The sequence below is a fragment of the Muntiacus reevesi genome, chromosome 1 (genome assembly GCF_963930625.1).
Source record: "Muntiacus reevesi chromosome 1, mMunRee1.1, whole genome shotgun sequence".
Classification (NCBI taxonomy): Eukaryota; Metazoa; Chordata; class Mammalia; order Artiodactyla; family Cervidae; genus Muntiacus; species Muntiacus reevesi.
Genome location: NC_089249.1, coordinates 45,246,563 through 45,270,697, shown reverse-complemented (window position 1 = coordinate 45,270,697; position 24,135 = coordinate 45,246,563). Strand labels below are relative to the sequence as shown.

Below are 24,135 nucleotides of genomic sequence, written 5' to 3'. Positions count from 1 at the left end.
TTGGTCTCGGTTGTCTCTTACTCCATCATTCCAGTGTATCTACTGGCTTCTTCCACACAAATGACTAGGCCGACATTTTTTTTTTTAATCTTTTAAGTTTTTGTACAAAAAATGTATATTTTTCGCATTTTTAAAACACCAGAGTATGGGGGAGGGATGCAAACAAGTAACAGAAAAATGCTTTTATAACATCATTTTCCCTGCTTAGAAAAGAAAAAATACCATTCCAAAGTCCAAAGATGAAATATCTAAAAGTATCTAAAAGTCCAAAGATGAAATAATTTCATTTTCTTTCCTAAAGGCTAAAAAAGCCCCCTGCTTATTGATTCCGTCCTCATGTGGCCAGGGGAGCCACGTTCCTCTTCAGCGGCCCAGGCTCCCTGTCACACAAAGATCAGGCCAGGTTTCTGGGCATGTGGCCTAAATGGAAGGGCGGAAGCATCAGAGGTTTAAGCCCCTCTCCCCACGGAGATATGCTAGGTAAGAAGACACATCCCTGAGCCAGAAGCAAGGACCGGTGCAGCAGGAGCCTGCACCCAGGGCCGAAGATGGCAGGGCCCTGCATGTCCCACTTCTGCTTCCATTCCCTTTCCAGGAGACTGGAGGGCACCAAAAAAAAAAAAAAAGCCAAAACAAATGCCTGTGAAGGAAAGTGCAACATGTTTAGAAATACTGGTAGAGGGAACATTTCAGGAGTTAAGAAAAGCTCTGCCAGCTTTGACTGCAAGTGGGAGAAGCAAGCCATCAAGGGAATCCCACTACAAGGTAAATGGACTTCCTGCTTCTGCAGCCCTGGTGGCACAGGAGGTCCATTTCAGCATCCCTTCCAATGGGCTGGACTTTCGGATTAGGTATTTTAGCTGCAGGTGGACCAGTAACCCAAGATGATAACCCAGGGCCCAGTTCCAGCTGTAAGGTCACTCCAGTGCCAGCAAATGATATTTGGTTACCTTGTAATCCTAGGAAATTTCACAGTTTCCATCCTGACCCGAGGTGGGAGAAAGAAGTCTACAACCTCTTGGTCCAGGCTCAGACCAAATGGCAGTCCTTGGATTGTGACCAAGTAATCACTGCAAAACAGTTCCCAGCAGCAAGTTACATCCGGACTCTCATGGAGACTACTGTAGGGCAGAGTGACAGCATGAAAGCAATCAAACCTATAAATAATGTTTTTTTTTTTAATTAAATCCAGTGTCTCAAAAACCTGTGAAAATGTGTTTAAAAAAGAAAGTCAGGGAGTCTGCTGCACCCTTTTGCTCACAGTAACTCCTCTACTTGTACTTTCTGGTATAAAAACACAGTGCAACAGCCTCTGCTGTGATTGGCCCTATTATATTATCTCTGTCCTGCAGCTGTACCTCTCAGGAGGGAAAACCAAATAGGGAACAAAGGGAAAGGCATTTCTACTACTGACAGGTGGATGCAAACCAAAAGCAAACCAGAAAGCAAGAGTGAGACTGAGGGTGAGATGAGAGACTGGAGTGGAGGCTGCTTCAGAAATTTGCCAGAGGATGCTTTGGTTTGGGGGCTGAAGAAGCTGGACATCTAAAGTGCAATCACATTGGTAATAAATGATCATCCCTTTCTTCTGACTCCTCCCCCAGCTGATCATCCCCCACACCACGATAGGCAGCAGGCACATTTCGGGGTTTAGAGCGGCATACAAAGTCACAGCCATCCTATAGGGGGAAGAGCAAAAGAAGTGATCATGTGAAATCAGCAACTTTCAGGTGGGCACAGTGTGTTTATTGTCTAAGAAGGTGGCAAGAACTAGCTTTCTCCAGGGATAATGAACAGAAAACCCCAAAGCTCCAGTGATTGGCCTAAACTGAATTTGGGGAAACACCCTCTCCTCATGTAGGCCCCTAAATAGCTGGATCAGTTTCATAAACCTAAGCAACAGTACCGTTCTTCCAGTCAGTCTGGAAGGTCAGACGTTAAGGTGCTATGTTACTTATTACCGTGTATTAGGGCAACCAATTGTCTTCGTTTGCTGGGACTTGGGGTGGTTTTAGCACCCAAAAGTCCTGTGTCTCAGGAAACCCTCAAGTCTGGGCAAACCAGGATGAATGGTCAGTCATCTGTTTTGTCTCCCAGCTGCCCTGTTACTTACTGCTACCAGGTTGCCAAGATCCTGCCAGAAGGCCAAGTGGGGAAACTGCTCCATTCCTTTGGCTCCGACCACCAGTCGCTGGTACAGGAACCCCCCGATGATATAGACTGCGACCAGTGAGGCAAACCTGTGAGGGAGAAAGACATCCATACTCAAAACCAGAGAATCAGTAAAGCCCATTCATTGTTACCTGTTTCCTAAGCTATTCCATAAAAATGGAAAAACAAAAAGGGTAGTCAGTTGAAAGAAAAAGGGGGCTGGTAGAGCCTGCGAGAACCAATTAGAGTGCTGTCTGTCTGAGAGAACCTTTGGATCAGAAAAAAGCAAGACAGTGTGTGACTGACTTAGGGTTGAGAACAGTCACCATTAGATAAACAGTCCAATTTCTTCAAAAGTTCTAATCATGGGAGAGTAATAAAAACTGTCCAGTCCTCCAGCAGGGAAAAAACCCCATCTCCAAATGCATATATTATTGGGGATAAAACATTAAGTCTCATTTTTTTAAACTTGCAGAGTTTAAAGAGGATATCCACAGACTTCTTTCCCCTCCAGTTATAATATAGCAAACAAATGCACACACACTATTTGGACGCATATACTTCCAAGTGATTGCTGAGTTTAAAAAAAAAAGGTTTGGACTGATAAAGGAAGAAGGACTCACGTGACAAGTAAGATAGAACCCACGCTAAGGTGGGAGATCTCTGGGGAACACGCCAGGCTGCTGTCCATCTCAAAGAGGTAGAAACAATCTTGGACTTTGCCTCGCTCCTCAGACACAGGGTTAAAGTTGTCCTGATGTAAGAGGACAGACACAACATTTATGTGGTAAGGTGTTTGCTTCTGACGCCTGTCTGAAAAGGAGCACAAACCCACAACCCCCCCTAAACATTTGCTTTCTCTTGGTTTAAGAACTTATTTTCCATGTATGATGGAAGACGGATGCCTCTGACTCAGGGAAAAACTGAACTTCTACTTTTTAAAAATTTTTTGGCAGCTACCAAATGGCATGTGGGACCTTAGTTCCCCAACCAGGGGTCGAACTCACGTCCCCTGCACTGGAAGTGGCAAGTCTTAACCACCAGACTGCCAGGGAAGTCCCTGCATGTCTAGTTTTACCTCATCCACCCCAACTGTCTTGTTCCCTCTGGACTTTCTGTACCACCTCAGGTCAGTCCTTTCAGCTCCTCTCTAGGCTCCCAGGCCCCGGGGTGCCTCACCGCTAGGGTGTGTCGACTGCAGGAGATCATCACCACTGCCCGCCGCTGCTCCCTGCCACAGTGGTTATCATATTCATCTCCCCCTTTATAGATCAGCATAATCCAATTACCTGGGGATGGACAAGGAAAAAGGAGCTTGGGGGTGGGAGAAAAGCAGAGACACACCTGGGTACTGTGGGAGCGTGGAACCAAGTTCAATGAAGTTGGTTTTAGTTAAAATAACCCTCAGGATGAGCTCTGGTATACCAGAAATACCAGCTAAAACCCGCCCCTTTACAATAGCTTGTGTTCCCTTGTTAAGACAACTAAGAACCAGATATGCATACAAGAATAATCTTGATTTCCCACACCAAAAGTAGGCAACCGATAGTGCAAATACAATTATGATCCATACTTAGTCATGACTCACATTCTCTGAACACCTGCTAACATCAAGAGGCTTCATTCAATTACTGGGTGGCAAGGGAAAGCCTAAGATCTTAAATTAATCACAGATAAATTCAAAGTGGATGACTTTGAAGACTGGGGACACTTTTCCTTCTTCAGTATTTACTTGTTCAAATTTCTTTTGCAAAACATCATTTGATTAATAATCATGTGAGGTGACCAAGGTAAGGATTCTGCTTCCAACTTTGCGTATGAGAAAATAAAAAGTCAAATGATTTTTCAGTCATAGGATAAGTAAATATGAGCTGGATCAAAAATCTAGTCTTCTGACCCCGGCCCCAAACTCTTGACATTGTTTTTTACTTTGTTATTTACAGCAACAACAATCTGCACTTATTTATTTCTCTGCTTAAGGGAATAAAATAAACCATAGTCGCTCACATAGTCCTTTCCAGCAATGATTTTATGACTTTTGAGAAATATTATCAACATAACTCAAGTTGGTGGGGAGACTTTTGTAGAATGACTGGCCTTCAAAAAGCTTAATCTCACTTTAACACAAACATAAATGTCCTGAGCCTTGGTTGTGGTGGAGTGGTGGAGCTGGGTGTTCTGTGGTTTCCAGGTATCACAGGTGAGCTCAACCACACACATCCATATGATACAGCCTGGGAAGGGCCGAGACATACAGGGTTATCACAGGGATTCAGTGAGCTGATCGACAGGGAGACTTACTTCCATTGAAGATTTGAGTCTCGTTGAATCTCCCAACTACTGTCTCTTTCCCGTTACTTTTGTTGATCTGCACCAGGCCTGCCCCAGAGGAGTGGTTGCCAGCTTCTCGGCACACCCGGAACACATAGCTGTACATGTCTGGGCTCTGGCCCACGGTGCTCTCAAAGCTGGGAGCAGAAATGCAGAGAGAGGAGGAAGAAGACGGTTAGAGCTGTCAGCCTTAGAAAGAGAAGCCTCCGTTCAAACAACAGTGTGTTCAACTTATTTATCAAACATCATGGCTAAATGTCCTAGTGAATATCTGTTGCATCGTGAGGTTAACTATGACCCAGACAGACTAACTGTTGATGATGACTGATGAAAATACAGACTCCAAGACAGTTAGTATTCTAGATATTTCTAGAATAATTGTCCTAGACTACGCTGAAGTATTAGCTAGTACCTCCCTGTGAATAAGGGTGTACGTTCATGATATATATCCTAGTTCCTTAAAGATTATCTTCAGATTTATGTATCTGAAGATTCCTGACACTTGTGACGACATGTTGTTGTTGCTTAGTCATGTTTAACCCAGGGATCAAACTCAGGTTTCCTACATTGCAGGCATATTCTTGACCATCTGAGCCACCAGGAAAGCCCCCTTCACTTTCATTTTCAGTGTCTGACTCTTTGTGACCCCATGGAGTGTATTCTTCAGGCTCCTCTGTCCGTGAGATTCTCCAGGCAAGAACACTGGAGTGGGCTGCCATTTGCTTCTCCAGGGGTTCTTCCCAACCCAGGGACTGAACCCGCATCTGCTGCTTGGCAGGCAGATTCTTTACCACTGAGCCATCTTTGGAAGCCCTTACGATGATGTAGTAGTAGGCCTAAATATGTTCATCTGATACTTCTGAATATCAAGGTATCGAATAATGCTTTTTAATTCCTACAAGCTGGTCTCTTGGGTCCAATCTTACCAAGAGCTCCTCTTCTGCATAAAGTACCTGCACATCACTGCTGAACACTGGGCCGAGCACGTGCTCTCCATCATACAGTAAAGCAAGACAGCATGGCCAAATAAGGCCAACACTGTTAAAATACAGATTAGAACCATCTCTCAGAGGAGCTTATGATACATGTACTCCCTCTATATTCAGTAGTAATGTAACAAAAATTAATACAGTCAATAAGAGGAGATTCTTTAATAAAGTTGTTTTTTCTCAAGGCCTTTAAGGTTCTTCTCATTTACCTTTTGTTAAATAGTGGTGTCAGCCTCTTCAGGAGAGCCAACTCTTTCTCTGATTCTTTACCCTTTTCTCCCACCAGGTCGCATGTTTTCTCTTCAGTCTGCCAAGATTCTCTGACTGCCACGGAGAAGAGGAGCAGCAGGAGCAGGCCAGTCCTCCAGGAGCTGTGGAGGGGGGACATCCTTTTGGGACAGGGAATGTGTATTTTGGGGAAACAGGGAGAGGATCGGGGAAAGAAATAGAGCACATGAATGTGTAATAAATGAATGGCATTTTTTTTTAACCTGTTAATCTTCCACCCACCACCTATTACTTCACACTGGCCAGTTTTCTTCATTATTATGAGGCGGGGCTTTATCGTCCTGTCTCTATTTCAAGCTCTTTTTTCCTCATTATCTAATATAGAGAATTGGATGCTTAAGTCTCCAGGTTTCTTTTTCTCCCAAAACTTTTTATTATCTTTTAAAAAATAATTTCATTTATTTTTGGCTGTGTTGGGTTTTCAGTGCTGCATGAACTTCTCTTTCTAGTTGCAGCAAGCAGGGGTTACTCTCTAGTTGTGGTGCGCAGGCTTCTCATTGCAGTGGCTTCTCTTGCTGTGGAGCACATGTTCTAGGGCTTGTGGGCTTCAGTAGTTGCGCCTCCTGGCCCCTAGAGCACAGGCTCAGCAGTCGTGGTACATGGGATCAGTTGCTCCAGGGCATGGGGGAACCTTCCTGGACCACGGATAGAACCTGTGTCTCCTGCACTGGCAAGTGCATTCTTTATCACTGAGCAACTAGGGAAGTCTTAAAACATATTTTAAAAGACTCTTCCTACGTGATTCCCTCACCTGATACCACTCTCATTTCCAGTCCTTACTGTGCCCCTTTCATGTGCAATCAACAAAGTGGACAGCAGAGTTAGTGGGGCAGAGTTAGTGTACACAGACAGTTGTTGAGATTTCCGCAATGTGTGCATAAAACAAGAATACATTTTTGGTCCTAGAAGTTGTCAGAAGAATCAATCAATGGCTTAGAGAATACTTAAGTGTCACCAATGAAGAATATTTTGATCTTGCTGAACAGTAAGATTCTTTGGCACCTGCAACAAATAGTACTTTTCAATATCTCTGTGCCAAAGCACCTGTGTCAGGAAACCCATACATCTATACACATATAGACACACATATAATATATATAATAATATCTATCTATCACTTGTGTCGGGAAACCCACACATCTATACATATATATACACACACATACATACATACATTAATATCTATCACTTGTATCAGGAAACCCAAACACACCCACACACACCCACACACACCCACACACACACACACATCTACCTATCACTTGTGTCAGGAAATCCATACAACTACACACACACACACACACACACACACACACACACACACATACTCACACAGATATTAGTATCTACCTATCATCTGTGTCAGGAAACCCATACATCTATACATAAACACACACACATATTAATATCTACTTGTGCCAGGAAACCCATACATCTGTACATATATACACACACATATACTAATAGTTATCTATCACCCATGTCAAGATACTATATAAATCAATCACATTCAGTCTAATTCATAGGTAAGTCCTTCAGAACATAACTAAAGGGCTGAGAAAAGGGAAAGCAGAGAACATAAAAAAATTACTTATGACAGCCTGATGGGAGATATCCTTGCCTCCACCATTTGGTGAGATGTTAGGTTGAGATGTTTCGTTAATTAAAGCTTAATACTAGTTCATTAAAACTACTTAAACCCTCCTTCTAAGATAATACTTGAATTACAATGAACACTTGATAAGGGCTAGTTGAAAGTTATTAAGAAAGATGTAAAACAGAGAAAGAGACCTGAATACTTTGGGCCCTAAGTCCTCATCTTAATATTCAGAAGCATCTAACAGTCTTTGTTCATACTTACCACAAAAATGATGAACAGAGATTAACATAACCACAGCACCTAAGATTTGACATCTATCTGTTCTGTCTCATCTCTAAAAAAAATCATTCAACCATTTAAATGATAGGATGAACAAACTTCATGAGGTCCAGATGAGTGGTCTGAGTAAGTATCCTAACACCCACCTCAAGCCATGAAATCCAAGAGTTTCTAGATTTCTACTAAGTATAACTGTCTTCCTACATTCCAGTTGCTGATAACTCTTGAGAATCACCAAGTCACTTTACAATTAACACATCCAATTCATATGATGCTTGAACTGTTTTAGGTATGGAAACATGTGGCTGTTTTACAAACTCATTTTCTTTTCTCTAATTTCATTTCTACACCTATGAACGGACTGTAGTGAAAGTGAAAGTCGCTCAGTCATGTCTGACTCTTTGCAACCCCATGGACTGTAGCCTGCCAGACTCTTCTTTCTATGGAATTCTCCAGGCCAGAATACTGCAGTGGGTAGTCTTTCCCTTCTCCAGGGGATCTTCCCAACCCAGGTCTCCCCCATTGCAGGTGGGTTCTTTACCAGCTGAGCCACCAGGGAAGACCAAGAATACTGGAGTGGGTAGCCTATCCCTTCTCCAGGGGATCTCAACCCAGGAATTGAACCAGGGTCTCCTGCAATGCAGGTGGATTCTTTACCAGGTGAGTTACCAGGAAAGCCCATCAGGCTACTCTGTCCACAGGATTCTCCAACCAAGAATACTGGACTGGGTTGCCACAACCTCCTCCTGGGGAATCTTCCTGACCCAGGGATCGAACCCACGTCTCTTATGTTTCCTGCACAGGCAGGCAGGTTCTTTACCACAAGCGCCACCTGGAAAGCCCCTTTATACACCCAGGATACACTGATTTACTATTGCAGAAGAATTCACTTTGGTATTCATTAATCATCCCCCAGGCCATTGCTACCTGCTAACTTTATAAAGTATCATCAATTTTCCTGATACAAAGACTCAATTCTTCCAACTTTTTCTCATTTACAACAAAATATATTCATACTACAAGTCTAGACTTTGACCTGAATATTCTTTAAAGTCCCCTAATTCTTCTTCATGCTGGTCCACTGATTCCACTGATTCTATTTAAAACTTAAAATAAGCAGAATTTAATAGGTACTAGTAGGTACCTGAATAAATTTTCTCCACTATCTTAAACATATTTTTTTTTTGAATGTCTGATCTTACTTATTTGTTACTCTTAGACCATCTCTTTTTTTTTTTTAAAGGGACATCTCATTTTTGACTGGACTCAAGACTCAGAGGTAGAAACTCTGAGAGGGGACAGCTTTCGTCTCTTAACAATCTATTCCTGGAGTCTTTCTTTGGCCCACTTCATTGTTTTGGCCAAAAGCTGAGCATCTCCTGGAGCCTGTTTCTCATTTTTCTTACTATGCTGTTTCTTCAGACAATACGTTGACATTTGTGTTGCACAATACTGGAGTAACAAGATGCTGAATCTTGGGAGCTTTGGTCCTAGGTTTCTCACCTTCTTTGTTTAGGGGCTACTTCGCAGCATACTTGTGGCCACACAGAAAGACCACAGTGGATTCTGCTAGCTCTTCTGCTAACCCCAAGTGACAAGCCACAGTTGCATCAGTGAGGCAGGAGTAGCCTTCTCTCCCTCTTTTACGATGACCAAATTGAGAACACTCAGACTGGCATCCATGTACAGATTTGCACTTTCTCCAGTCCTCCTTGGTCTGGAACAGGAATGCCCCTTACTCAGTAGCAGGTGCAGGCTCTGCCATGGGTCCAGACACCTTCTTCATGGGGAAACCTTGCTTGCTCGTCCCACCAATGATTCGGACCACACAACTCTTCCATTCTTCACCCAGAGCGTCAATAGCAACTTCTGTGTCTATACACGTCTCAGAAAAGATACGAAGTTTTTGTTCATCGTCCATTTCAATGAGTTTCTGACAACCAGTGGCTAGGAAAGAGATGTTCAGCTTCATCCTGAAGTGGCTGACCACACCACCAAGGCACCACAAGAAACAGTTAAACAAAATTACACTCGATGTTCTGTTTCCCACATTCCACTAGGGCAACCAATACTTGGGAAGTCATCTCCCTGACTTGGTGTCTGCAGAGAGTAAGTATAGCCAAACCCAAAGTCTGAGCGTGCATGTGACCTAAGTCACTTCAGTCTTGTCCAACTCTGTGATCCTATGGATGGTGGCCCGCCAGGCTCCTCTGTCCATGGAAGTCTCTGGGCAAAAATACTGGAGTCATTACCATGTCCTTCTCCAGGGGATGTTCCCAACCCAGTGATCGAACCCGTCTCTTATTAAGTTTCCAGCATTGGTAGGCAGGTTCTCTACCACTAGTACCACATGAGCAGCTCCCCAAATTTGAGACTCTTTCCCATAAATACATTTGGAGCATCAATAGAAAATAGTTAACAGAGTGCTTGCTTTTTGCTAGGAATTTAACATGTGTGAAAGTGAAAGTGAAGTTGCTCAGTCATTTCCGACTCTTTGTGATCCCATGGAGTGTAGCCTACCAGGCTTCTCCATCCATGGGACTTTCCCAGGCAAGTGTACTGGAGTGGGTATGTTAAATTCCTTCTCCAGGAATTTACTGCATAGGGTTTTGGTAAGGCTTACCAAAACCCTATGCAGTAAATACAATTACTCTTATTTTACAGATGAGAAAACTAAACATAGTAAGTGAGCAGTGTGAACCAGATAGTCAGTCCCTGAGCTCATGGTTTACACTAAGCACTACATGTACATCTTCTTTTCACATTAATTTTTTGGAATGATCAGAGCAGGCAGCCAAAGTCTTGCTTTCTTTTTGACAAAGCAAGAAGGGGAAGTGACCTCTCACAGTTCACAGAATAGAAGGCGGAATGAAGAACCCAGACCTCCAACTCTTATCTTCCCTAAATTAACTCACTGCTCAACACACAATGTGACCAACTGACTAAAATGAAATGAGGCTCCTTTTATTAGATTGATACTCTTTTTTCCAGGACCAGTTTTCTTGAGGGATGCTCTCAAAGAAGGCTGTGTTCTTTGGCTTCAAAGTTAGTTCCTTATCTGTTAACAGTTGAGGATTTCTTTTCCCAAATTAGAACAAAGACTCTCACACAACTAGGAAAGGATGAACAGCTAAACACCCTGCAGTCAGCATTAGTTGAATTGAGCTATCTTTTATTTGCTCATTGGTTCAAACAGATAGGATAAGAATAAATTTATATTCTTCTCTTTCTTGCTTAAGGTTTGGCTACATTTGAGCTGCTTCTCTGATTCTGTGGTGTATGCGCTAAGAGCTTTATCTAGATCATGTTCATTAATCTTCACAACCCAGAAAAGCAGGTATAATTTCCCCCACTTTACAGATGAAGAAACTGATTTTTATAGAGCTGAAATTACTTTAGGTTATACAAGTATTAAAAGGCATATGAAGTTAATAAGGCAACCGGAATGAGTCATGGCATAAAGATATTTTCTGAAAACTACCTGATAAAAAAAAGGAGTGCAACAATGTATCAGTAAGGGGATGAATTAGAGAAGGAAATGGCAAGCCACTCCAGAATCCCTGCCTGGAAAACCCCATGGACAGAGGAATCTGGCGGGCTACAGCCCAAAGGGTCTGACACGACGAGCAACTAAGCAAGCACACACAAGGGGATGAAATCCAAGGGCTGGGTAGTCTCTTTTTAATGTGCTACAATTAGATTCTCAAGATGCAAGTTTAAGCAGCAAGGCTTAAAAGATTTTGAAGCATCCTTTTCAACTTTCTTGTTTTATAATCATAGATTCATTTGGGTTAATGCTAAAAAATTCTCCTTCAATGGGATGACTGAAGCCAGGAACTCGAAAGAACTTTACATCGCTGGGCCCCTGTACCACTCCCTTTCCCCAGTCCTTAAGACTAGCCATGAACATTTTCCGTTTGTCACTGGAATTTCTACTTTCTTCTCTCTGGCTCATTTTTGATACGGCGGCCCTTATCTCCAGTCTCCAGCAGCTCACACTTCTGGAAGAGTAGCCCTAACTAGCTGAACAACTCCACGTTGAAAAGCCTTAGGAAATCAGTTCTATGGACCAAACGCTGAAGCTCCCTACAAAGAGGAACACAAACCGCTCTATGAGGACTCTTCACACACATTCATCTCCCTCAAACTTCCTCGAGGGCTCCAGACAATCGCGCTGCGTCTGGTCTCCCGATTTTCCAACTGCTGAGGGCCATACCTTTTACAAACGAAGCCCCTTTACCTCCCTCCACGATGCGGGCCAAAACCCAGTCTACGGGTATGCAGTAACAACTCGAGCGGACTCCAGACTTAGCGATCTTCCTTTCCCTGCCTTCCAAACACTTAAATCCCCTCTCCAGTCTTGGAGATCCTTTCTCCCTCACTCCCTCGGGGACTCTGTGACTCCCCAACCTCACGCCTCCGTTTTTCTGCCCTTGGGCTCCTTATGTGGAGTTTTGGGCTAAGACCCGGGTCAAGCGAGACTTAGAGATCTCGGCCCCCGTCACTGCCACGAGGGGTGAGCACTCTCCAGCCCCTCCTCCTCCACGCCCCTCATACTCACATGTCACGTGCAAAGAGAGCAGGCAAAGCTCAGAACCCCCGGCCCAGCAGCTGCCCGTCGCTCGGAGACAGGGCAAGCGAGGGGCCGGCCACAGACCCGGGTCCCAGAGCTCGTGGCGGAGCCAGCGTCCCTCCTAGCGACTAGCTGAGCTCCACTCTGGGAACCGGAAACAGGAAGCTCCGGGTGGCCGCTGGGCAACTGCTCCTCCCACTAGACCCCGCGGCATGTGACCGCAGAACCATTTGGCCCCTTTCCCCTTTCCGGCCTTTCAGATCATCCCGGACGCTGATTGGCCAGGATCGTGGGCGTTAGGCTCCTTCTCCACCGTAACAACTCCAATCCCTATCGAGAGTTGCGAGTTTAGTTCCACCTTTTCGGGTTGCCTTTCTACTAACGGGGGTCCCAGAGTCCCACCTCCTGGTCTCTCGGCTCGGGCCCCCAGTCACGCGGGGTCACGCGCGGTCACGCTCCCTGGTAGGTTGGACGGAGGGGGCACGTGAGGGCGGTGGCGGCACGAGAGGGCGGTGGCGGAAGCGGAAGTGCGGGGCGGGGCCTGCCCCCCGGGCTGTGGCGGGAGCTGTAGTTCTCGCGCGCGACTGCTTCTCTCTGGTGCTGCTTCAGATCGGGTGCTGCCTCAACGTCTGCCGCCTAAGGGGGACGCTGGTTCGCCGTGTGCCGGCCGCGAGTCGCTTGATGTCCCACGTCGGCACCTAGACGATAGTGGAGAGCGTTGACTGGGTCGTCATCCTGACTTTCTTAACGTCACTTTACGTCCTGTCTGCGGTTTAGTACCCTGAAGTGTGACGGTTCGACTTAACCTTGTCACCCCTGTGGCATTTTGTGTGATGAACACTCTGCAACCAATTCTGACCCGAGCAACTCCGTTTTGGTCTTTGCGCCTTGGCCAAGAGCCTTCGCGGTGTCCCTCACGTCTGGCGTCTTAGCCGCGTGTTGAAGTCCTACCCGTTGTGAGAACTTGGTTTGTGACCCTGGGACTCACCCTCTTGAGATGGAATCCCGCTGTCCTTCGAGTGCCCGCTGGTTGCTCCGATCAGCTTCAGGCTGGCTTCCTTCTGCTCGGATTCCTCCGTTGCGTTTGCCTCCCTCTGTCTTGGCGGATGGGGACTAGATTTTGAGTTGTTATCCTCACCAGAGCTTGAACAGCATTTTGAATGAATAATAAAAGAAGCCAACACTTGCTTAGCCCCGCGGTGCCCGGTACTGTTGAAAGTGCTTTAGGCGAGAATGAATTCACCTCCAAGCTCACCTTAATGAGGAAGTACCTTATCCCAACGTTACAGATGAATAAATTAAAGGCGATGGAGGTTAAGTACCTACCTTGGGCTCCCCAGCTCTTAAGTTGTGGAGTTAGCATTCTGTTTTCATCGTTTAGGGGTAAATTAGTTGTATAGAATCCATCCTGAGTCTTTTTTTAAAAATTACCTGGGGCAGTCAATTCAGGCTAGGTGGCATATTTGGATTGGGTTTGGATGTGTCTTTAAAAAAAAAATTGAAAGATGTGTTGCTTTCTGGTAATAAAAGTAACTTGTAATCAGAAAACACAGTGAACTATTAATCAGAAATCCATAAAGTTACCACGAGGTTGTGTATTTCCTTCATGAGGGTTATTTCTTTCCTCTTAAAAGAAAAAGAACACAAAAACATTAAGTCAACTATTTCGCCATATCATGAAATTTACAAATACATTTTTAAATGGTTGTATAATTTGCTGCATGGATTGCCAGTCATTTAAGTCATTACTATTGATTTGACCTTATCAATTTATTCAACAAGATACTGAGAGCAATGATACTGTTACAAGTTTGGGGGATACAGCAGGGAAAAAAACCAAAAATCCCCTTTATAATGAACTTTCATTCTAAAATTGATGTTCATTTGTTGGTCATTTCAGAAGTCTTCCTCTTGGTCATTTCCCAGAGTAGTGTTAGGCTGGAGGGAGAGAAGTGTACATATGGGAGGTGGAGAAAGGTACTGAAATGCAATTGAGTAGGGCTTCCTAGTAGAGTAAAGAATCCGCCTGCCAATGCAGAGGACATGGGTTCAATCCCTGGTCAGCAAGATCCCCTGAGAAGGAAATGGCAACCCTCTCCAATATTCTTCCTGGGAAATCCCATGGACAGAGGAGCTGGCAGACTACAGTCCATGGGATTGCAAAAGAGCTGGACAGAACTTAGCAACTAAACAACAACAAAAGTGGAATAAGTTCTTCTTCAGGAGTGGGGGCAAGGGAGAACTTCCTTTTCCATCCAGTTGCAAATGACCTGGGCCACTCCCTGCTTCTGAGACTCAGTGCCCTTTCTGGGAGCCACCTGTCAGAACTGATCTCAAGGTTCTTGTCAGAGGTACAAGTAGAAGTTAGAGGTTATTTTTTGCCTTCCTGCTCTGGCCCTCTAGCCTCTTCATTAGCAAGGATGCTCCCCACACTGCACCACATCCAGCCCCTCCTCCCACATGCACAGTAATGGGGTCTAATAATGGGATCTGAACCAGTAAACTATTACTAGTAAACTAGTTTACTTTGTTTAGAAAGTGGTTTTATTCACATATACACATGACTATATATAGAATAGATAACTAATAATAACCTTCTGAATAGCACAGGAAACTATTCAGCACTCTGTAATTACCTATATATGCAGATGACACCATTCTTATGGCAGAAAGTGAAGAAGAACTAAAGAACCTCTTGATGAAAGTGAAAGAGGATAGTGAAAAAGTTGACTTAAAGCTCAACATGCAGAAAACTAAGATCATGGCATCTGGTCCCATCACTTCATGGCAAATAGATGGGGAAGCAGTGGAAACAGTGACAGACTTTATTTTTGGGGCTCCAAAATTACTGCAGATGGTGATTGCAGCCATGAAATTAGAAGACACTTACTCCTTGGAAGGAAAGTTATGACCAACCTAGACAGCATGTTAAAGAATAGAGACATTACTTTGCCAACAAAGGTCTGTCTCGTCAAGGCTATGGTTTTTCCAGTAGTCATGTATGGATGTGAGAGTTGGCCTCTAACGAAAGCTGAGTGCCGGAGAATTGATGCTTTTGAACTGTGGTGTTGGAGAAAACTCTTGAGAGTCCCTTGGACTGCAAGGAGATCCAACCAGTCCATTCTAAAGGAGACCAGTCCTGGGTGTTCGTTGGAAGGACTGATGTTGAAGCTGAAACTCCAGTACTTTGGCCACCTGATGTGAAGAGCTGACTCATTTGAAAAGACCCTAATGCTGGGAAAGATTGAAGGCAGGAGGAAAAGGGGACAACAGAGGATGAGATGGTTGGATGGCATCGCCAACTCAATGGACGTGAGTTTGAGTAAACTCTGGGAGTTGGTGATGGACAAGGAGGCCTGGCATGCTGCAGTTCAGTTGGACACTTCTGAGTGACTGAACTGAACTGAACATACATACATACATATATGTATTTATAAATGTGAGACAGGTGTATATGTCTCACATTTTCTTTAACCATTCATTAATTGATGGACACATGTTATTGCCATGTCTTAACTATTAAAAATAATGCTGCAATGAACATGGAGGCACAGTATCTCTTTGAGAATGTGACTTTATATCCTTTGGATATATCCCCAGAAATGGAATTTCTGGATCATATGGTAGTTTTATTTTTAATTTTTTGAGGAACCTCCATACTGTTTTTGTAGTGGCTGAACCAATAGTGTTATTCTGTTACCTTTCTAAAAATGTCATTTTGTTGTCTTTCTCCTTTTTGGTTTCTGATGAAAATTCAGCTACCATTCTTGTCATTGTTCTCCTTTGTTAATGTGTTATTTTTGTCTGACTGCATTATTTTCTCTTTATCTTTGGTTTTCAGCAGTTTTATCACATTATTCTTTATGTGTGATATTCCTTTTATCCTCATTGGGATTCATTTTCTCATAGCTGTTAAGTTTTGCACTATATTTGGGGATTATTTGATCATTAATTCTTCAATTCTTGTGCTTCTCTATTATATTTCTCCTGTATTTCTAGAGCCTCAGAAATATAGCACTTATGTTTCACTACTTGACATTATCCTACAGGTCACTGAAACTCTGTGAACTCAAGAGAAGTTCATTTCTTCCTCTTTTCTTCATATTAGAGAATTTCTAGCAATAGATCTTCACATTCACTGATTTTTTTCTTTAGTTATCTCGAACTTGCTGTTAATCTCATTTTTGAAAGATTTATGGATTTTTTTTTTCTGTTTTAGAATATTCACTTGGTTCTATTTTATAGTTTCTACTTCTCTGCTGAAATTCTTCAAAGTTTCAAAGAAGGTAGAAAGCATTCCTTTATACCCTTTACCCCACTCCCCCAGTGTCAATATCTTAAATAATCGTGGTACATTTGTCAAAACCAAGAAATAAACATTGCTACATTATTATTAACTAACTCCAGGTTTTCTTTGAATCTCACCAATTTTCCATTATTTTTTTTTTTTTCCTATTCCAGGATGTAACCCGTTTACATTTAACCCATTTGCATTTAACCATTACATGTAACCCATTTGCATTAGTTTTCATTATTTTGTAGTCTTTTCTGGTGTTTCATGTTGTTATGACCTTGATGAATTTGAAGAGTAGTGATTAGATATTCAGTAGAATACTTCTCAGACTGGAGTTATTTGATTATTTTTCATGTTTGTCTGATGTTAAGGGTTTTGGTGAAATATCCTTTTAGTGATTAGGTGTCTTTCTCATTGCATCATGTTCAGGTGCATGATCTCAACACGACATCACCAGTGGTTCACAAATTTAACCCTGCTCATGGGTTTCAGTTGTGTCTGCCAGGTTTCTCTACCGTAAAATTACTGTATTTCACATCCATATCTTATTCTTCAGAAGTGAGTCACTAAGTCTTCCAACACTCAAGGGGAGAAGGAATAAATTGCACATCATGAGGCAGGAATATCTCCATATATTGTTTGGAATCTCTGTAGGGAAAATTTTAACTTCTCCCCCATTTATGTATTTATTGTCATATATTTAAATCAGTACAGATTTAGAGGAGTGACATCAGCATGATGGCAGAGTAGGAGAGTCCAACCTCTGCCCTTCCCACAAAGAACAACAATTAGATAGCTATCTACTAACAAAAATTGCTCTTCGAGACCTCGGGAGTTCACTTAAGAAGCATTAGCAACACAGTAGAGACAAAAACTTGAGAATAACCTCGGGGGGGGGGGGGGGGGGAAGATAGAACAGTTTCATTTTGCCTGCATCATTCCTTCTTCATGTATATGAAGAAAGTCAACTTCATGTTTATTAATCAACTAATTTCTGACAAAGGAATCAAGTCTGTACAATGGAGAAAGGATAGTCTCTTAAATAAATGATATTGGGAAAACTGGACTGTTTTTGTTGTTAGCTGCCAAGTCATGTCTGACCATTTACAACCCCATGGACTATAGCCTATGAGGCTTCTCTGTCCATGGGATTTCCACATGCAAAAGAATGAAATTGCCCCCCTCCCCACCTTTTTTACACCATGCAGAAAAACAACTCAAAATGGATTAAAAAATTAAAAGTAAGATCTGAAACCATAAAACAACTAGTAGAAAACATAGGGGAAAACCTCCTTGACCTTGGTCTTGGCAATGAGTTTTTTGGAATGTACACCAAAAGCACAGGCAAGTAAGCCAAAATAAATGTGTAGGACTACAGCAAGTCAACCTGGAGAAGGAAATAGCAACCCATTCCAGTACTCTTGCCTGGAAAATTCCATGGATGGGGGAGCCTGGTAGGCTACAGTCCATGGGGTTGCAAAGAGTTGGACACGACTGAGTGACTTCACTTTCTTTCTTTCTATAGTTCCTTTTGGGAAGGAAATGGCAACCCACTCCAGTGTCCTTGCCTGGAGAATCCCATGGACAGAGGGGCCTGGTGGGACTGTAGTCTATGGGGTTGCAAAGAGTCGGACACGACTAAGCAACTAACATGCACACACACACACACAGCAAATCAAACTGTTTCTGCAGAACAAAGGAAAAACCAAAATGAATGGAAGTGTAAATTTGTATAATCACTATGGAAAAGAACACTGAGGCCCCTCAAAAAAATGAAAAATAGAGCCACCATATGATACAGTAGTCCCACTTCTGGGTATGTAGCCAACAAAAAGTCACTATTCCAAAGAGATACCCGCACTGCTATGTTCTTTGCAGCATTTCTCAGAATGACTATGATATGGAAACACCCTTTGTGTCTGGTGATAGATGAATAAATAAAGAAAATGTGAGATGTATGTATAAGAAGGAAAATTATTCAGCTTTTAGAAAGAAGGGAATTCTGCCATTCTGCAACAACATAGATAAACCCAGAGGATATTATCTAAGTGAAACTGTCTGCAGAAAGACCAATCTCACATGATCTCACTATTTGGAACAACAAAAAACAGTTGAACTCATAGTAACACAGGGTAGAAAGGTTACCAGGGATTGGGGGGTGGAGGAAAATGGGAAATATTGATCAAGGGTATAAACTTTCAGTTATAAGATGAATAAGTTCTTGAGACCTAATGTATATCATAGTGACTACTGTTTACTTGAAATTTTCTAAGAGAGCAGATTTCAAGTGTTACCACCACTACATATAACACACACACACACACACACACCCACTCACACACACACACACAGATGGTAATTATTGGAGGTGATGGACATTTTTATTAATTTGATTGTGGTATTTGTTTCACAATGAATAATCAAATCATATTGTATATCTTAAATGTATACAATCTTTGTTAAGAATAAATAAAAATAAGTTGCTGTGGATTCATAACTTTTTAAAAAAATTTCCTAGGTTATAATCCAATACATCCAATACTTACAATATAATCCGATTAATTTTGTTGCTCTAATTGTTTCATTTTGGATTTCAGGAGCTTTTCCAGCACTAAAAGACTAAAAGATGCTCCAGGCTCATCTTGTGTATTTTCCATCCTGGCCCTAGAATTAGTCATTTCCTCAAGGAACCCTGGTTCCTATGTTGCCTTCCTTTTTTCCTTCTTCATTTTTTTAAAAAAACATCTTAACCATTTTAAAGTTTGTTGGTTCAGTATTGTTAAGTATTGTTATGGACTGAATATTTGTGTCGCCTCCCACCCCCAATTTCATATGCTGAAGGCTTAACCTCCAGTGTGACTCTGTTGGAGAAGGGCCGGTAAGGAAGTAATAATTAAGGTTAATGAGGTCATAACAGTGGGGTCCTACTCTGATCAGCTTAGTGTCATTATCAGAAGAGATAGTACAGAGATCCCTAGCTCTTTCTCTTTTGCATACCTGCACAGAGCAAAGGCTGTGTGAGACCATAGTGAGAAGGTAGCTGCTGCAACCCAAGGTGGGTGGTCTCACCAGACCCCAATTCTTCAAGCCTGTTAATTGTGGATTTCCAGTGTTCGTAACAATGAGAAAATAAATTTCGATTGTTTAAGTCTATGGCATTTTGCCATGACAGCCTAGGCCGACTAATACAAGTATATTCACATTGTTATGTAGCCAATCTCCAGAAGTTTTTCATGTTGCAAAACTGAAACTCTTTAGGCATTAAACAACACCCCATTTCTCCCCCTCCCCAGTTCCTGGCCACCACCAACCAATTTTCTGTTTGTATGAATTTGACTATTTTAGATACTTTGTATAAGTGGAAGGAATCACAAAGTGTTTGTCTTTTTCTGACCAGTGTATTTCCTTTCTTTCTGCAATGCAGGAGAGGCAGGAGATGTGGGTTAGATCTCTGGGTTAGGAAGATCCCCCTGAGGAGGAAATGGCAACTCACTTTTCTTGCCTGGAAAATTCCATGGACAGAGGAGCCTGGCTGGCTATAGTCCCTGAGGTCGCAAAGAATTGGACAAGAGTAAAGCAGAAACTAAACTAAAGCCTTCAAGGTTTATCCATGTTATGGGATGTGACAGGATTTTCTTCATTTTAAAGACTGAATATTATTTCACTGTATGTGTTTGTCGGGGCCCACGGTAGACTCAGTGGCACATTGATTATTCTCAATTAAAGTTACTTAAGAAATGGCCGATTCAAGAGTGACTCTGTGGCCTTCCTTTCTGTCTCCCTGAAAGCAGGAAGTAAGCCTCTTCTGTGAAAGGAGTGCTTCCCACCTCTGGAGGTATTAATAGAAGTCTACCCTTATCACCAAAGACAGAATTTGGCGCCAAGAAGCTCATATAAACAAATCTTGTTACTTCTTTTATTTACTACCCCAGTGCCCAACTCTGTCTATATTCTTCACTGATTGGTCACTCAAAACCCAAGTTTCTTTGCCTAATCAGCTTCTCACAAATTTATTGTTTCTTTGTCTGCAAAGTGTAAAAGCTGCCTGCTTTAGTCGCCTCTTAGGTGCCATTTCTATGAATCCTCCATGTTCATGAATTAAAATGTGTTTTTCTTTCTCCTGTTAATCTGTCTTGTGTCAATTTTATTATTAGTCCAGCCACAAGTACTCTGGGGGGGGGGGGTATTTCCTCCTCCCCAACATGTATATAGACCACATTTTGTTTATATTGTCTTCCTTTTAAGGGCATCAACGTTCATTCTCTAAGGCAGCTCAATTATTGGTGGATCTTTTTGTCAGGTTGTGCTTTGTTTTTTTGTTTGCACTGGTCAGCACTGCACCACCACTGGTGCGTGACCACAGGAGGTCCTCTCAGCAGGGACCACAGAGTCTTGTCCTATCTGTGCAGCTGGCTCTTGGCCAGGGACTTAGAGAATGAGCTCACGTGATGGCTTTTGGACACCTTTCTCTGTGCCACTCTCTCATGTCAGTCACCCTGATCTGCAAATTCCAGGTATGTGAAAGACTGAAGGCAGGAGGAGAAGGGGATGACAGAGGATGAGATGGTTGGATGGCATCACCGACTCAATGGACATGAATTTGAGCAAACTCTAGGAGATGGTGAAGGACCAGGAAGCCTGGCGTGTTGCAGTCCATGAGGTCACAAAGAATCAGACATACGACTGAGTGACTGAACAACAAGAAGCAGCTCAAAACTTGGATCTCTGCCTCCTCAGCTTCATGAGACTCCTGCTCTATTTTAGGATTCATTTTCCTGTTTAGGGCTGGAAAGTGGTCCTACCAGAATATCAGAGTGACCATGGCACAAACCTTTGTGCGTTTGTGTCCTCTCAAGGGTCACAGTGCTGCCTCATCCGTCCCTGAGAACAGCTGCCTCATGTATTTTGTCATGTAGAGTGTTTTGGCTGAAGGCCAAGTCCAGTATCACTCTGTCACGACTGGAAATAGAATTTTATTAGTTTTTAATTACTATGCTTTCCATGTTTCTCTTTCCTCTCTTCTGTCTTTATACATTCTGACTTGGTGACCTTATCTGTTCCTGGAAATTCAATTCCCTTTTATTTTCTTTGACTTTTTATTTTGATTTCACCTATTTGAAATAAATTACTGACACCAGTCAATCCTAAAGGACATCAACACTGAATATTCATTGGAAGGACTGATGCTGAAGCTGAAGCTCCAATACTTTGGCCACCTGATGCGAAGAACCGATTCTTTTGAAAAGACCCTGATTTGGGGACAGATTGAAGGCAGGAGGAGAAGGGGGTGACAGAGGATGAGATGGTTGAATGGCATCACTGACTCAGTGGACATGAACTTAAGCAAACTTTGTGAGATAGTGAAGGACAGGGAAGGCTGGCATGCTGCAGTCCATGGGGTCACAAAGAGTTGAACACGACTGAGTGACTGAACAATAGCAAATGATACCTTACTGTGTATTTACTTAATTTATTCCTCTTTGTGGTTGTCTCAGCATATAAAAATAAGAGAACAAGGAGAGAAAATTAAATGAAATTTCTTACCTGTGAAGGGTAAAGATTAAAGCATAATTGGGATAATGTTTTGGGGAACACAGAGACATAACACACAGAACATGTATCTGGGCAAGAGCCCATTTCTTCCATGATTCCTGCCACATGCAAACCAACCTCCCGTTTCTCTATCACATACCACTACCCAGAGCTCCAAGGAACAATGAGATCAGTCCCATTTGGCATGCATCTGTTTTCCTTTCTTTTATTTATTTTTTCTACTCTTTTCTTAAAAGGGAATAAGCAAATATAAAAATCTGAGATAAATTCATAGCTAGGAACCACCCTCATATTTTTATTCCAGTTTCCATAATTGAATTACTGAATTTAAGGGCAACATTTCCTTGGTCAATAGAATTAGGTGAGATGGGGAGTCAATTTAATTTGTACTTAATGAGCATCTAGAGAGTATAGTGAGGTTAAATAAATAAAACATCAAAAAATCAAAGTTTAGAATATTAATGTCTATAGGCAGCCCCAGAGTTTGAACCATTTCCTGAAAAATTACTTCTGCTTTTGTCATGTTGGACCATTTTTTTTTTTTAAACCTTCAAGTTTCCTGCTAGCAGTTTAGAGATTGGGCTGTTTCCTCACTTACGCCTGTCTCCTCACACTTGTATAATTTTATTCTCTCAACTGAATGTGAAAGATATTAGACGAAGATGACTGACAATGTTACTTATACCGTAATAAAGTCTTCTGCTGAACCCCAAGCTCAGAAGGACGACCGACGGCAGCAAAAAGGTGAGTTAACCAAATGAGTGTGGAAAACTCTCCATAGTCACGATAGGCTAGGTGAATGAATGAGATGGAGAATACATTTGCAGTAGAGGATGCAGAAAAATAGAGGGTCATTTGGAGAAACGCTTTTGGTTCATTTTGAAGTCCAGAGTTGGAATATGAAAATTTTGTATATGGTTGAGGATCTGATCTTAGGTTTCAGGTAAATTGTTTTCTAACCCTTCACTTCTATCATCTTATCTATGCAACACAAGCTGGGGCAATTTTGTTTGTCTTTACTGCTCCTGAACTAAAGCAAGAATTTTGTTGGGAGAACTTTATCTCTTTGTGAATGTTTGGGGCAACTGTGGACCAGCTGTGCAAATTCTAGGCATCTCTGTTTTTCTGGCTATGAAATGAAGAGAAGGACCAATAATTTTGCCACAGGGTAATATTAAGATTTTGTCAGAAAAGAAGTTATTTCATATAACTAGGTCCTCCCCACACCCCCAGTGTTGCACCAGAATGGTGACAAGTGTAGGAAGAAGGTATTAAGAGCATTATAGATACTAGACCATGTGATTCTGGGAATTTGAAGATGAAACAAACCATTCTTACATAGAACCCCGAGAAAACACTTTCTGAGAAGGCAGATAACTGTGTAAGTGCCAAAATTAGTATTTGATTTTATATCTTAGGGAGCAAACTTCCATGAGGTGTGTTCTTTAGTGTAGCTCCATAAGCCTTCTCTCTTTTTTGCCTTAGTCTTAATATTACAAGTTTTAGTATTGTCCCTTGAAATCACTGCTATAATTTGCTAAATCATTTCACTATACTTAGACATTTAGATTTATTTCTATTACTATAAATTATAGAGCATTTAACATTTTATTTGTACTTATTTTTCCTTCTTTGGGGTTATGTCTGTGCTAATTTTTAAGGAATAGAAATGTTAAATCAAAAAGAATGTGCATTTTAAAGTTTATGTACATGATCACACAATTTGTGTTAAGTTGAAACTTGACTATAATTATTTTGATTTCCAGGCAAGTGGTTTTTTATTTGTATCCAGTGGATACTGCACATTCTTATTTATTGCCAGTATGTTTATTCCTGCACCAGCTTTCTGGGGTGCTCTGCTTGGGAATGAGAAAATAGGTTAGGAGCATTAAGACAATATTAAAAATCTCTTTAGAAAAGTATTGGTGGTGATTTAGTTGCTAAGTCATGTCCGACTCTTGCGACCCCACAGACTCTAGCCAGGCTCCTCTGTCCATAGAATTCTCCAGGCAAGAATACTGGAGTGGGTTACCATTTCCTTCTCCAGGAGAAATACAAAAAGCATTACATGCTCATT

General features: G+C 42.1%; 2 protein-coding genes and 1 pseudogene across 4 annotated transcripts in view; 1 reads left to right on the top strand and 2 right to left on the bottom strand.

Moving 5' to 3' along the window:
- Positions 1-167: 167 nt before the first annotated feature.
- M6PR (mannose-6-phosphate receptor, cation dependent) lies at positions 168-12,353 on the bottom strand. Of its 2 annotated transcripts, none has more exons than XM_065941669.1 (7): positions 12,200-12,353; positions 5,681-5,860; positions 4,453-4,619; positions 3,331-3,440; positions 2,775-2,905; positions 2,114-2,240; positions 168-1,679 (listed from the first exon to the last, which is right to left on the bottom strand). In XM_065941669.1, coding segments are annotated over exons 1-7 (840 nt in total). In that variant the 5' UTR covers positions 12,202-12,353; the 3' UTR covers positions 168-1,556. The 2 variants fall into 2 exon arrangements, with proteins under 2 accessions (XP_065797741.1, XP_065797749.1); XM_065941677.1 differs by having other exon boundaries at positions 5,681-5,842; positions 12,200-12,344.
- Positions 5,883-12,106, bottom strand: LOC136172376 (small ribosomal subunit protein eS6-like; annotated as a pseudogene).
- Positions 12,354-12,532: 179 nt separating the features above from the next.
- Positions 12,533-24,135, top strand: part of KLRG1 (killer cell lectin like receptor G1) — a 28,186-nt gene continuing 16,583 nt past the window's right edge. The window contains exons 1-2 of one of the 2 annotated variants that reach the window (XR_010664012.1): positions 12,533-12,673; positions 12,821-17,399. Coding sequence is in view for 1 of the 2 variants with exons in the window: in XM_065941701.1 (XP_065797773.1) it covers positions 22,721-22,802 (82 nt within the window). In the remaining variant the exon portion in view is untranslated. Of the gene's footprint in view, positions 12,674-12,820; positions 17,400-21,019; positions 22,803-24,135 lie in introns of those variants that run through there. The other variant, XM_065941701.1, reaches the window with a different exon arrangement.

Coding starts and splice junctions, on each gene's coding strand:
- M6PR (XM_065941669.1), bottom strand. Junction 4,620..5,680: donor ACACCACTATTTAACAAAAG/GTAAATGAGAAG, acceptor TTCTGCTCCCAG/CTTTGAGAGCACCGTGGGCC. Junction 3,441..4,452: donor GACTCAAATCTTCAATGGAA/GTAAGTCTCCCT, acceptor GTCCATCCCCAG/GTAATTGGATTATGCTGATC.